Below are 13,239 nucleotides of genomic sequence, written 5' to 3'. Positions count from 1 at the left end.
ACCCTGGCAAGCTGGACAGAGACCACCGCTGCGGGACATATTCACGAGGAGACTGGTGATGCTCAGAAATGCCTGATTTTCATGACATGCGAGATGCTTCCGAGTGGAGCAACATGAGCTGCTGGGATTCATGGGATTTCACTCCTCAGCATCTCCGCCGTTGACTGTCGACTCACTCACTCACTGTTGACTCGCTGAAGCAGTCAAGCAGTATTGCACACGTTCGGCAGGTTACATGCAAAAAGGCACGCCTAACCTTGTAAGGAAGACCTGATGTCTCTTCTCCTCTTCGTGGTGGCCGACGCTGCACATTACGGTCTGTCGCAAAAGGCTGTTGGTGTGAGGCCCGAAGTGGCACGGGTGTAAGTACATACATGTTGAAGTTTATTTCTACGTCTCATACCCCCTTCTGCCACGTTCCAGTCAATTTAGGCAGAACCAGCCAAAGCCATGATAGGTGCCTCTCCTACATTGTTTCTCGTCATAGCTCCGTTCACGTGGGGAGAAAGCTATGTCGAGAGAAGATCACAGCCAGATGCGGCCACGCTCGGCAGCGTTACATCCCGCCCTCTGCTGCCATCTCCTGAAGCAGCCAGTTGGGGATCGCGGGAGGGCTCTTCCACCCATCCAGATAGCTCTCTTTGGGCACGCTGGGGCCAGCTGGTTTGGCGTAGATGGCGGATACATACCACACCCCTTGGCCCCGCGGGATCGTGTGCTGCAAGGTCGGTATCGTTGTCCGACTCTCCATGAGATTCGTGTTGGGATCGGCATTCACAAGCATGGCCTGTCGCTGTCCCTGAGGTTCTAGAGCCTTGATACCCACAGCTCCGGTATTTGGGGCCACCGCAAAGGCACCATTGAGACCAGTGTCCCAGCCAGCTGGGGTGTTGGTGTCGTAGTTGCCAATGATCTTGGGGCTAGTGCCCTCGCACTTTGACTCGTCGTATAGCTCCAAGTATCTCCCATTCTCGGAGTTGACATTGCGAATGGCAAATGAACCATCCGCAGTCATGACCTCTCGGCCAGCCTGGATATGATGCACCCGCAGATGCCAGTTTGGTGTGGCCTCGACGGGAGGGATCAACAGCGTCTTGATCTTGACATCAGCAAAAGGCTTCCAGATTGAAGCCAGGATTGGCTGGCCATCTCGCTCTTCGACTGCGGCGTATTCGGACAGTCTCCTCGTCTTCCAGTACTCGCCGCCGTCATCCGAAAGTCCCAGCTGGGATGCCAAGGCATACTGTTCGAGGGAGAAGAGTCCGGATGGAACGGAGTAACCAAAGGCGCTGCTGTAGGCGAAGCCTCCATACTTGGCATGCGTGGCCTTCATTGGGTAGCCACACGCTTGACCCGAAGAAAGGAGCATACAATGTCCACCAAGGTAACTGTGGACAGCCGCGGAGAGCATCGAAGAGTTAGCAAGACGCTTCCCCCCACATCATTGGTGGATAAATGAGGCTGCACTCACCTTGTGATGTGTCCCGGCTGCCGTATGGCCTTGATTCTGGGGATCTGGGGGCTGATGGGCTCCTCCTTGGACGTCCAGAACGGGTGCTGCTCGGGAACCGCCAGGCAGATGAAGGCCAAGCATGCCCAATACTGATCGTCATTCGGCAGCAGTTAGCATGCGGTTTCCTCTGAACGCTGCCGAGATATTGGGTTGCATCGGTGCTACTCACAGGACTTCCGGGGCTGTTGTAGTTCTCGGTAATCTATCAGGCGTTTCACGTGAGCAAAGGGTCAGCGATCTAAGGCACCAGAAGCGATATGGAACCTGCATGAGCAGCCATTCATGACGATGATACGTACATACATGGTCGGGTATGAAAACCCGAGGGACAGCGTCCCGCTCGACGTCCAGATGTCATTCTGCGTCTGCCACCATCTGAAATTGCGAAGGACCACTCCCTTGACCATTCCCCACGTCAGGGGAGCGGGCAGGTCCACGTCCGCGTAGGCCAGGGCGCCCCAGAAGGAGACCATGGCGAAGCGATAGACTAGACTGCGACCAAAGGGAATGGCTCGGCCAATTTCGTCGTGGTAGTGGATGAGATCAAGGGCGGCGACCTGAGCGCGGTGCTTGAACTCCTTTGCGCGGGCGGGGTCCGATTCGCCGGCAAGTTTGGCGTAAAGCAGCTGGAGGAAGTGGATGGCAAAGCTGGATGAATAGTAGTCCATTTCTGAAGGAACAAACGCGGGCGTGAGTCATCGTGGAATGGCTTGAGGAGGTCCAAGAGCCAAGAGAAAGGGGGAAGGGAACGGAACTCACGATGGATGCCTTCAGGGCCGTCGTTGGACCAGCCTTCTCCCCGGTAGAAGGTATTGAGGTGCTCAATGTCGCTGTCGAGCCGCTCCTGGGAGTATTTCGCTCCGTTTTGCTTGAGGCCGAGGTTGGCGAAGACGCGGAACCAGAGCCAATTGGTGTTGGGCATGCTGCGTGGTCCAGTCAGTAAGTGGCATCGAAAGTGATACCCTTTTGTGTATTGTTTCACGCAGAGTGCTAACTGACTTTTTCTCGTTGATGGAGTTTCCAAGCCAGTTCTCGACGTTGACACGCTCCTTTTCCGAGAGACCCTTCCATATTTCTGGTGCTACTGCCAGTGCATATCCTGAACAGCACGCGTTCCTGTCAGCCTCATTCAACAGACATCATCAACTATCAGAACTGTTTGATTACCCAAGGGACACATCTCAACCATCCTCTGGTCATTGTCGCGAGGATACCCCCAATACTCGGGACTCTCCGGATCCGTGCCGGCTCTGATGCCCTGAATCCACCACTCGGTGCCGCGGTACTGGCCGCCCCCGGCCAAAAGGCAGGCCAGCCCCCAGAGGGGACGGCAGAGGCCCTCGATCTCGGACGCGGTCTGGTCGAAGCGGACGGCCGTGGCGCCGGGGCACTTGACGCGGGCCTTTTGCGGGGAGAAGAAGGGCTCGAGGGGGTCGAGCAGGGTGCGGAGGAGCTCCTGGACGGAGGCGCGGTCTGTGAGGGGGACTTGGGTGAAGGGGTGCTTGTCGTTGTAGCCGAGGGAGATGGGAGCCATTTTGGAGAATTTCTGAGTGAGCTGCCTGAGCTGCTCAGATGGTGCACTTATGGAATTGAAGTGAGTCCTGGCGCTGTTTACATGAAGGGAGGTTCCGGAAAGCTTTATTTCATTTCACGTTGAAAAGCTTCGATAGCTCTGAATTTCTCCGGTAGGTGAATCACACCAGAGATGGCTTAAATTGATTATCCTCAGGGCGTGCGCAGAGATAGAGAGAGCGCTCATGCAAGCTCTCTTTTCGTTCGGCTTCGATTGAGCCGAATTTGGGTGATATCAGACTGCGGCATCACGAATGAGGGGCAGGATGGGGTTGCGTGTGGAGAACTGGACAAGAGGAAGAGGAGAAGCTGAGCAAGAGCTCCAGAGTATACATTTGTGGGCGAGCTCTTCCTTTTTTTTTTCGCTGCCATTCGTTCTCTATCGTCTGGTTCTTTTCAGATGTGGTGGTAATTATGCGTTTAGGCATCTTGTCATTTGTTTGTTCTCTCCTTATTCTAAGGGCAGTTGGGGTATGATGCCGGGTAAGTCGAGATGAATCGTCAACAGCGGCACAAGTTACCTTGACGAACAGCTACATTGTCCTAGGTAATAAGGGACGAGTCTACAGACAAGGTACTGTAGCTACAAGCTGCTTGAACCCTGCATTGGTGGTCGATCGTCGCTGGGGATGGGGCTCACGAAATCTACCGGCTAAATTGGAGGGATAATGTCCGTCTGCGTGGGGTGTTTGGGTGTACATGTATTATCTTGCACGGTGACATCTATCGGTATCGTGAATGTGATGGAGGGAATCGTTATATTGCATGATTCAGGCGAGTGGACGATTGTGAATGGGTATACGATGGATAGAAAGGTGTTGGAGGACGCTTTGAAGCGTTGGAATGGCAAACGTAATGGGTACATAGTAGGGTGAAGAGTTGAGTGTTATATGTGAGCAATAGCTCGGTTTGCAGCGAGTAAACGACACAATGCCTTGGACGTTACGAGGTGTTACTGCTGGAGAAATCTAATCAATGTGGCAGAGATTAACACCCGTAAATGCAAGACGGCTCTACAAGAGAGAATGACAATCAACGCCAGCAGTGAATGATACCTTTTTCTTTGTTTTGCAAGCAGATGGAAGCATTGAAACAACATGAAGTCATAAGACTCGTAGACTTTACGCAGGATTAGACCTCTCGCAATTACTTGTATCGGCCTATTGGCAAACATAGGAATGCCTTTGTCAAAGGCCAATCATATGCTACCCTAGAGCTCTATATTGCTAGTATAGGCGAATCAAAGGCTTACACATCTTACTTCAATTCTAAGTGCATTTGATGTCTTTTAAACTTGTTACAACCATCTATCTTTTGCCCAATCATTAAAGACAGAATCAATCACCTCCCCCGTGTCTATAATTCATCCATCTACTACCCTTAAACGACATGGCGACTTCTCTAACCTTTACAACTCACCCCAACGCACCTTGAGAGCAAGCGACACACGCTCAACTAGCATCATCACAGCTCATCCCAGAAGCCTCGCCCCTCATCGTCACGCCACACGCAATGTCGACTGGATCACCACCGGCCGATGAAGAGCCAACGCCAAGGCCAATACAAGGCGCAGAGCCAGAACCCACCAAGGCCGAAATCCCGTCTTCTTCAACGCTGTCGTCCCTTTCCGAGCTTGAGTCGCCATTCACGCCTGTGCGACTGCGGCGCAAGGTGACTCCCACCCAGCCCGTGGAGTCGCCATCCAAGGACGAGCCCAAGTCGATCCCGCAAAGGCCAAAGAGGAGAACCCCCGCGAAAAAGAAGACGCCCAAGAAGCCCAAATGGACCGCCGAGACTATCGTGAGGGATCCAAAGTCTCCTCTAGCCACGGCGAATCTGAGGGTAGGTCCATCCTTTTGTGTGCTTTTTTGCTGCATCCATCACCTTTCGATGGTCATGTCGGGATGCATGCTTGTGAGAATATGATAGCAAGTGATGAAAGAGAGTCTAACTCTTTGAGCAGAGCATCCTATGCAACACCATGGCGTGGACATGCTTGGACCAAGCCGACAAGGCGGAAATTCTAGCCCTCTTCCCCGATAGAGATCACGTCCTTGACGCTGACACGGAAGACGCGCGACCGAACCTTGCGTCGCTGATGAACGACGACAGCTTCCGCTACGACTGCGCCGCGTACACGGAGAACATTGCGCAGGGCCGGCACGACCCGGAGTGGCTCGCCTCTGCGTGGAGCGCGCACGAGAGGAGGAAGGCGGGTGACTTTGACGAATTTCTGGTGGAGAGGCTGGAGGGGGACTGGGGCGTTGAGATTCCAAAAGGAGTGAGGACGGCGAGGGGGGTGAATGGGGCTGGGAAGAAGGATGATGGTAATGGGGATGGTAATGGGGATGGTAATGGGGATGGAGGGGAAGACGCAGAGGGGGTTGGAGATGCGGATTTGCATGCAGGCGATGGTGCAAAGGCGGATGCGAGTGGTGCGGCGGTGAGGCAGAAAGTCATGCCTAGGAGGCTGGACGATCGGATGGAGATTGATGAACTTGCGGCTTAAGTCTATGGAGGATCGTGTAGGCTTGTGACTGGGTTGGGCGTTCATGGTATTATAGAGACATACAGATTGCGCAGTCCTACGACAATTCATTTCACGAAGACAAATATTCAGATGCTCTTCCATCTCCCCCGTGCCGCCGGCCTGCATGGAGAGAAACTCATAGTCGTCGGGAACGTCGAGGAAGGAGGTCAGGTCGGCCTTGGCCTTGCTGATGATGGGGTTTGCAATCTCGGAGCAGTAAGAGTGCTCTGCCAAGCTTCAGCAGCTGCAATACTTGACCTGTCGTGTTGAGAAGCGTGATATAAGAATCAACTGCGAGGCACAGGCTGGTGTCGTTGTAGTTGACGAGTGCCTGTGGCGGCCTTCGTCGAGGACGGCGGTGGGCAAGGGGGCCGGCCCGGCTCCGGAGTAGGTGATTTCATGTCTGGAAGGCATTGTTATGCTTTTCTGCTTTCTTCCCGTGTGGAAGATCTAGAGTTGAAGCTCGATGAAATAGGCGACATTTTACTAGTAGTACCTTGCTTATAAGCCATCCAAGCACAAGCTGCGACTCCGCATCGGCCGCTCAATTGCTTGAGCAATCAAATGCTGGCCTCATGGGGAATTCAGGCTATAATCTCTGCGACTGAACGTGAGTCTCAGACTCTATTGAATACTGTCTCATTCAGTCTGTCCCTGGGTAAGCGACACTTGCATCCGGTAATGAGTTAATATCTTCAATGTCACTCGAGTCAATCAGAAGCCCCTCTACCTAGACTACCTAGGTATGGACTTGTATGACGGTGATTTCGTGCTGCTGCAACTGCTGACTAACATAGCTGGCTGACTGCGCCATTCCCCAGCCACATTTGCGTCACCAGCCACAGCAAGGCGACGAAGCTTAGGTTGCCTGGATCTGGATCTTGGATGCGTTTCCCGCATCAAACCAGCTCCAAACGGCCCTCTTCCCTCTCGTCGCTGCGCCGTTGCAAACGATAGCCTCCTTCTGCCGTCCCATTATTCGACACTTTCAGATCACAGCGAGTCACCATGTTCAGGAACAACTACGACAACGATTCCGTCACCTTGTACGTGCCCTTGTCCGAACGGGCTGAAGCCCCTCCAGCTTGCTCCAAGCTCGCCCAGTAGCTGATACTGACGTGACCTTCGCCCCTCTAGCTCGCCGCAGGGCCGCATCTTCCAGATCGAATATGCCGGCGAGGCCGTCAAGCAAGGATCAGTGGTGGTCGGAATTGCCAGCAAAACACACGTCGGCCTGTTTGCCGTCAAGGCGAGTTCCCATCTACCCCTCAGCACAACGCACAAGCAGAACCGTCCGGGGACGTCCCAAGGCTGACCGGGTCCGCCCGTGGCACAAACAGCGAAACGCAGAGGAACTGTCGTCGTACCAGAAGAAGCTTTTCGAGATTGACGAGCACACCGCCATTGCCATTGCCGGCCTCACGTCAGATGCCCGCGTCCTGTCCAACTTCATGAAGCAGCAGTGCCTGGGCCACCGGCTGACGTACGGCCGCCCGATACCCATACACACGCTGGTCGGCATGATTGGCGAAAAGGCACAGATCAACACCCAGGTCTACGGCAAGAGGCCGTACGGCATCGGCTTGCTGGTGGCCGGCGTCGACGAGAACGGCCCCCACCTGTTCGAGTTCCAGCCGTCGGGCATGACGGAGGAGATGGTGGCGTTTGCCATTGGCGCGCGGAGCCAAATGGCCAGGACATATCTGGAGCGCAACATTGACAAGTTTGCCGACTGCACCAAGGAGGAGCTGGTCAAGCACGGGCTGAGAGCGCTCAAGGAGAGCTTGGTACAGGACAAGGAGCTGACGGTCGAGAACACATCGGTGGGATTGGTGGGTCTGACAGAGGGGCCCAAGGGCCGACCGAGCATTGAGCCCTTTAAGCTATACGACGGTTTCGAGGTCAAGTCTTGGATCGAGAGCGTCAGCGAGAGCCAAGGAGGCGAAGGGGGCGAGGGAGGCGAAGCAGAGGGCGAGACTGCGGCCGAAGGCATGGACGTCGACAGCTAGACGGCTTGATGAGATGATGTAGGGGGTTTGGGGAAACACTGGTGTAGATGACGCATCACTAGAGGGGCTGCCCGGGACAGCACAGTTGGGGAGGTTTGATACGCACGAAGCCATAATGAAAAACGTAAAAGAGAACAAGAGAGAAGATACCTAATCATGACATTACTTCTCATTTCATGACGCATTTGTAACCCGTCTATGGATATATCTATATCTGATGCTTGATAAACAACCTTCTATACCACACATGAAGAGCCACGCAAAAAGGCCATGATTTCCCAGAGACCAGACAAGGAACAACAGAGCCAAATGAAAAAGAACAAAAGAACAACTAAACATCATAAACCGATGAATACCATAAAATCGTCGGGGTCCTAAGGGCATCCGCTCATTCCTTTTGCAGGCTCAAAACTTCTATATCCTATTCCTATCCTAAACCAGCCCCCGTTTATTGCGAACCCCATTCTAGCTTGAAAGTGCCCTCGGAAACCTGGTAGTTCATCAGCCCGAGGATGGCGTCCTCGGCGCTGGTGGCGGTAACGAGAATGTCCTTGTTGGGCAGCTTGACGAAGCCCTGCTCGACGGCCTTGTCGACCCACTGGATGATGCCGTCCCAGTAGCCGTTGATGTTGAGCAGGCAGATGCCGCGCTTGTGGATGCCGAGCTGGTTCCAGGTGACGGTCTCGAAGAGCTCCTCGACGGTGCCGTAGCCGCCGCTGAGGGCGATGAAGCCGCTGCCGGGCCCGCCGGCGAAGACCTCCTCGGCCATGAGCTTCTTGCGCGTGTGCATGTCCTTGACGACCGTCGTCCGGCCGTACTCGGACTCGGTGGGCACGTACTGGTTGGCCGTGTTGACCGTCTGGTAGGTGCCGTCGCGCTCGTACTTGACGAGGGCCTCGGGGATGATGCCGTGGACGGCGTCGGGGCCCTTGAGTTTGGTGAGGGTCTTGGCAACTTCGCCCATGAGGCCGACGGTGCCGCCTCCGTAGACTGCAGAAAAACCACGTTAGCTATTGTTTGGGGGGGATTGGAGAGAAGGTTGGAGGGTTGTAGGGGCTTACCGAGGTCGATGTCGTTTTCAGCCATGACGCGGGCGAGCTCGCGGGCGACTTCGACATGTTCCGGGTCGTTTCCGGCTGCTGAGCCGCAGTATACGCAGATCTTGGTGCGAGGGGTGCCGTTGGTGGTGCCGTTGGCGGTTCCGTTGGAGGAGCCGTTCTGGCCGGTGACGGTGCTATCAGCGGTCATGGTGGGGGATGTTGGAGATGTGACTTCTTTGGAGGGGTCCAGAAAGAAAGGCGTCGAAATCGGATAAGGAGGTTGAGGTCGACTGGGGTCCTTGATCGAAGTAGAACCAGGGACGAGGAGAGGGGAGTCGGTTCTCCGGAAGACAGAGGTTGGGTGTAGACGCCTAAGGAGTGGTTGGGCGTAAATAGAGCCAAGACAGCGAAAGGAGCGAGGCTACAGCAGCTCTTGTATTCTTGTGCTTGAATAGTGGCAATCGAGTATACTCTTCGTCGAAAAAAGAGAGGATAGAAGATGTAAAATAAGGGAAAAGGGAGAGTAGAAGGAGGAAGATGAGAAAGACGCGAAAGTAGGTGGCGAAGTCGCGGCTAGATGTATCTGCTGGGGAGCGATGACGCTGCAGGCCGCTTTGAATGCGAACGTTTTTGCGGTCCAAAGATCCGGGCGGCGCAAACGGGCTGCCGCTAGTCTCGACTCCCCCCCGGCAGCCATCGGCCACCGCCGGCCCTGGACTGTGACGGAGGGTTTCCTCCTCATTGGACGAGCGTTTGGGCCTGGACAGGAGCGGGCGGGAGTCATGCCAAATGCCGGGGGCGCCAATGCGAATGTGGGAATTTCAGAATTGCCAAATCCGCTCGCCGGTGCCCTCGATTACCCAATTGGCGTTTGCTTTGGCCGTGCGATGGGCTTTTGGTCCCTTGTGGTGTTTCTGGGCATCAAGTTTGGTTGTTTCTTTATCTCATCATGTTTCACAAAGCGTGGGTTGTAGTTCAAGTTGGTGTTTTAGCAAAAGGGACTAGGAGGTCAGCAGGACAGGCTCGGTGAGAGGCAATGACGGTTCAGGCTTCAGAATTCGCTATTGATGGGACAATCAGCATGCTGCTGTGCCTAGTTGAACGCACACAGCTGTGGCCGGGCTGGCTCTGGTCGCGGCTCTTCAAGTCGAGGGCTCGATATCTGCATACCGCCTTTGCATCGAATGTGAGTTTACACAACATTGCCATTGACCGAAATCGGACTGGCATACAGATGCTGTTTCCCTTGCCTAGATAGGCCAGAGTCATGCCAGACTGAGGCAATGTTGCACTAATAGCATGATAACGAACCATGTACGACGATTTGAACCGTATCTTGGCTAGATAACCTGGAGAAGAGCCTCTAGGCTTGTCACCTGGCCGGTTTGCCTGAATCTGTTTGAGCCGCATCAGGGACGGCGTATTACGGAGGTTCTATGGGATCGAGGTTTCGAGACACGACTCATGGCTTGCCATCAGTCAGGCACAAAGGCCAGTGCTCAGGAGCCAAAGATCCATTTCCACTGCCGTTAGGCGTGAGAACTGAGGCTCTTTGCCTCCTCTTTGTTTGTCCCAGTCCCTCTGCTCTCGTCTGCTGGTGCTCTCTCGTGCTACGGAGCCCGCCGCTGATTCGCCGACCCGGTCTGATGGGTCCAGCGGCGCCGATTTACTCCGGCCTCCGCCGCCTGCCGCCCCTCAAGTAAAATAGGTATCTTTTTGCGTCATACAGTATAGCGACGGTACATGCACCCATCTTGCACGTTCTGCAGTGGCCGGCCTAGGCCCAACAGGGAAATGGAGATAGCACCTCAACAAAGCTGCCGTGCTTGCGAAAGGCCATCTTGCACAATTTTGACGACGTCAACGCGCAACGGTCTTTTCGCCCTTTTCCACTCCCAGGGCGACCAGCTCAACCCCGGATCATCACCGCAAGGCAATTAGGCGTCTGAATTTGTCTGTGGCTCCCGCGACGCAGCTTGACTGTCTGCGCAATGCCCACGACAGCAGCGCAGCGGCCCGCGGGCCAGGCGGCACGGCGCCAGCAGGATCAGGGAAATGTAAGTCGAGATGCTAGCACGCTCAAAGATTCCCATGCCCTTTCCGCTGATCTATGGGTGCTAACATGCTGTGGCGCGCCTTGTAGGGTATCAGCATGAACAAGATCATCATGGGCATTGCCTTCTACTTCGGCATCAACGTCTTCCTCAGCTTCTACATGGCCAAGGACCAGACCGGCGTCGTCACCACCGACCCCGAGACCGGCGAAACCATCACCGTGCCGGGGAACCTGGGCAAGATCCCGCCCTTTCAGCTTCGACCCAAGCACCTCGACGAAGGCGCCACCTACAGACACATTCCCAAGATGATCGCCCCCATCTGGCCCCAGGACAGTGACATTGATATCGTGGTCACACTCTCACCTTCGCCTCACCCCACCCCGCTGGCCCAGGTCCCTGCCGAGTATGTGGTGCTCAACGAGACGCGGTTTCACATGAACAACAAGACGGACAAGCGATCAGTCGACACTACCTTCCCCGTGCCGGAAGCCGTGCAGAAGAATGGCACGCTTTGGGGTCACTTCTACATTGGTCTTCCCGGAAGCGTGCTCGACCCGTATCTGCCTGGTTTTGATCCCGGACGGGCGTATCACGTTGCGCACCCTCTTACCCAGTATCTGCCCAAGAAGAAGATAGCCAAGACGAGGAATCTGCTGGAGGATATGCCTGTTCGCGAAGAGGAGCCGGAAGAGGAAACGTCGGGCCCCGTCATTGCGAACTACTACCACCAGAATGCCAGCTTCTCCCTTGTGCCCGGTCTCGGTGTCAAGGATCTAGACACTGTTCATCCGGCGCTCAAGACGTTCCTTCGCCTCGAGGCAACCGGCGCCCGCGATGGCACGGGCCAGAACGGATGGTACTGTATGTCGTGACCGTGGTGTCTTCTGCTATCATTTCCTTTGTGAATTGAGCTAACCAGAGACTCATAGACCCGACCCTGTTTGTCAACACCTTCTGGCAGCTGAAGTCCCAGATGACGCTTCTGAACGACACCGTCAAGGAGCTGCCGCTCCATATCGACCTCGATAACATGCCTGGCTGGAAATTCTATATAATGGCCGCCGTCGAGCAAAACTCGAAGGAGAATGCTCGTCAGGCCGCCCTGGGTAACCCAGTTCCCGGCGGCGGCGACGGATCCGAGATCGAAATGATCAAGGAAATCTTCATCGACACCAACCCCATCTTGCTCGGCATCACCGCCTTCGCGAGCGTTGCCCACATGATTCTGGAGACGCTTGCCTTTGGATCCGACATTGCCCACTACCGTAAGAAGAAGGACAATGTTGGCATCTCGGTCCGCTCTATCTTGGCCAACGTGTTCATGCAGACGGTCATCTTCTTGTATCTGCTGGACAACTCGCAGAACACGAGCTGGATGATTCTCGGCTCCCAGGTCGTCGGCATCGTCATTGAGTTTTGGAAGATTACCACCGTCGTCAACGTCCGTTTCCGCGAGACAGCTCCGGGCTCACTGCTGCCGTACTGGTTCGTGTTTGAAGACAAGCACAAGCTCACCGAGACGGAGGAAAAGACCAAGGAGTACGACGAGATTGCTTTCAAGTACATGTACATCCTGGCCGTGCCTCTGCTGATCGCCTATGGCATCTACTCGCTGGTCTACGAGTCTCACAAGTCGTGGTATTCGTTTGTCATCACCACGCTCGTTGGCTCCGTCTACACCTACGGCTTCCTGATGATGGTGCCATCTCTGTACATCAACTACCGACTCAAGAGCGTGGCGCACATGCCCGCCAAGGCCATGATGTACAAGTTCCTCAACACCTTCATCGACGACCTGTTCGCCTTTACCATCAAGATGCCTATCCTGCATCGCCTGGCAACGTTCCGAGACGACATCATCTTCTTCATTTACCTCTACCAGCGCTGGGCTTACAGGATCGACTACACTCGTGTCAACGAGTTTGGCCAGGGCGGTGATGATGAGGAACCCGTTGCCGAGAAGAAGGAGGAAGACAAGGACAAGGCTGCTGCTGCTATTCAGGATGCGGCCGGCGAGAAGGACGGGGCCACGGCGACTGGAGCCGATGCCGGGAAGGCAACGAAGAGGAAATAGGCGTGCATGTGCTAGACTTGATTGGCGAGGGAAATTGTGAGGGAGATCATGTGCTATGGGTTACTTGCACGATGCATTAACATGTACCAAAGAGATAAAAATAGCCTGATCGCCAGGCACCTGTATGTCCATTACTAGTACTAGCAGAGCATTAGCCGAGCTGTCAAACGCAAAAGAAGCAACGCCAGCCCCTCGATGAGGCCTCACGTTCTGGATTTAGCAGATGGCTGCGGTTTCAGGATGAATGACACAGAGAAGGTGGAGGGGGGGAAACGCTTCAGGTTGGCCCGCTGCCAGTCTTTTCGCTTCCGCCAACACGAGCTGACGCACCAACTTTAAACATTCTGCTTCTGCCGCTCGTGATGGCTTCCATCAGCCCTATGGATGGACAGTTGCCAGTCCATGCCGTTTGCCTCCACGATGGAATCCTTCTAGACTACTGAT

At 54.8% G+C, this 13,239-nt stretch overlaps 5 protein-coding genes across 5 annotated transcripts; 3 read left to right on the top strand and 2 right to left on the bottom strand.

The window, feature by feature from the left end:
* Positions 1 to 486: 486 nt before the first annotated feature.
* Positions 487 to 3,350, bottom strand: BBK36DRAFT_1134246 (hypothetical protein). Its single transcript, XM_024892242.1, is given in 9 exon segments — positions 487 to 516; positions 528 to 1,388; positions 1,472 to 1,602; positions 1,683 to 1,715; positions 1,813 to 2,183; positions 2,273 to 2,436; positions 2,513 to 2,612; positions 2,681 to 3,074; positions 3,267 to 3,350. 7 exon segments carry the CDS (start codon positions 3,045 to 3,047, stop codon positions 557 to 559), a joined length of 1,998 nt encoding a protein of 665 aa, XP_024752859.1. The 5' UTR covers positions 3,048 to 3,074; positions 3,267 to 3,350; the 3' UTR covers positions 487 to 516; positions 528 to 556.
* A 1-nt stretch (position 3,351) lies between these two features.
* On the top strand, positions 3,352 to 6,006 carry BBK36DRAFT_1187482 (hypothetical protein; the record flags this gene model as incomplete). The annotated part of the gene is made up of 4 exons (XM_024896536.1): positions 3,352 to 3,363; positions 4,793 to 4,927; positions 5,049 to 5,384; positions 5,920 to 6,006. The coding sequence occupies 4 exons, from the start codon at positions 3,352 to 3,354 to the stop codon at positions 6,004 to 6,006; spliced, it is 570 nt and encodes a 189-aa protein (XP_024752858.1).
* A 617-nt stretch (positions 6,007 to 6,623) lies between these two features.
* Positions 6,624 to 7,624, top strand: BBK36DRAFT_1165794 (proteosome alpha subunit protease; the record flags this gene model as incomplete). Its single annotated transcript, XM_024894824.1, has 3 exons — positions 6,624 to 6,661; positions 6,753 to 6,864; positions 6,956 to 7,624. 3 exons carry the CDS (start codon positions 6,624 to 6,626, stop codon positions 7,622 to 7,624), a joined length of 819 nt encoding a protein of 272 aa, XP_024752857.1.
* A 291-nt stretch (positions 7,625 to 7,915) lies between these two features.
* Positions 7,916 to 9,369, bottom strand: BBK36DRAFT_1134244 (hypothetical protein). The gene is given in 5 exon segments (XM_024892241.1): positions 7,916 to 7,951; positions 8,034 to 8,614; positions 8,686 to 8,956; positions 9,018 to 9,271; positions 9,285 to 9,369. The coding sequence occupies 2 exon segments, from the start codon at positions 8,870 to 8,872 to the stop codon at positions 8,073 to 8,075; spliced, it is 729 nt and encodes a 242-aa protein (XP_024752856.1). The 5' UTR covers positions 8,873 to 8,956; positions 9,018 to 9,271; positions 9,285 to 9,369; the 3' UTR covers positions 7,916 to 7,951; positions 8,034 to 8,072.
* Positions 9,370 to 10,816: 1,447 nt separating this feature from the next.
* Positions 10,817 to 12,795, top strand: BBK36DRAFT_1109783 (cleft lip and palate transmembrane 1; the record flags this gene model as incomplete). Its single annotated transcript, XM_024889512.1, has 2 exons — positions 10,817 to 11,582; positions 11,651 to 12,795. The coding sequence occupies 2 exons, from the start codon at positions 10,817 to 10,819 to the stop codon at positions 12,793 to 12,795; spliced, it is 1,911 nt and encodes a 636-aa protein (XP_024752855.1).
* Between the last annotated feature and the right edge of the window lie 444 nt (positions 12,796 to 13,239).

The sequence above is a fragment of the Trichoderma citrinoviride genome (genome assembly GCF_003025115.1).
Source record: "Trichoderma citrinoviride strain TUCIM 6016 unplaced genomic scaffold BBK36scaffold_2, whole genome shotgun sequence".
Classification (NCBI taxonomy): domain Eukaryota; kingdom Fungi; phylum Ascomycota; class Sordariomycetes; order Hypocreales; family Hypocreaceae; genus Trichoderma; species Trichoderma citrinoviride.
The sequence above is the reverse complement of the archived record's forward strand: the minus strand, read 5'-3'. Positions and strand labels throughout refer to the sequence as shown.

Bases quoted from the DNA above. Each gene is read 5' to 3' on its own strand.
- BBK36DRAFT_1134246 (XM_024892242.1), bottom strand. From the start codon at position 3,047: ATGGCTCCCATCTCCCTCGGCTACAACGACAAGCACCCCTTCACCCAA. The intron at 2,437-2,512 runs GTCAGTTAGCAC...TGGACCACGCAG, and splicing joins AACTCCATCAACGAGAAAAA to CATGCCCAACACCAATTGGC. The intron at 1,716-1,812 runs GTACGTATCATC...AACGCCTGATAG, and splicing joins TTTCATACCCGACCATGTAT to ATTACCGAGAACTACAACAG.
- BBK36DRAFT_1134244 (XM_024892241.1), bottom strand. From the start codon at position 8,872: ATGACCGCTGATAGCACCGTCACCGGCCAGAACGGCTCCTCCAACGGA. The intron at 8,615-8,685 runs GTAAGCCCCTAC...GTTTTTCTGCAG, and splicing joins TGAAAACGACATCGACCTCG to TCTACGGAGGCGGCACCGTC.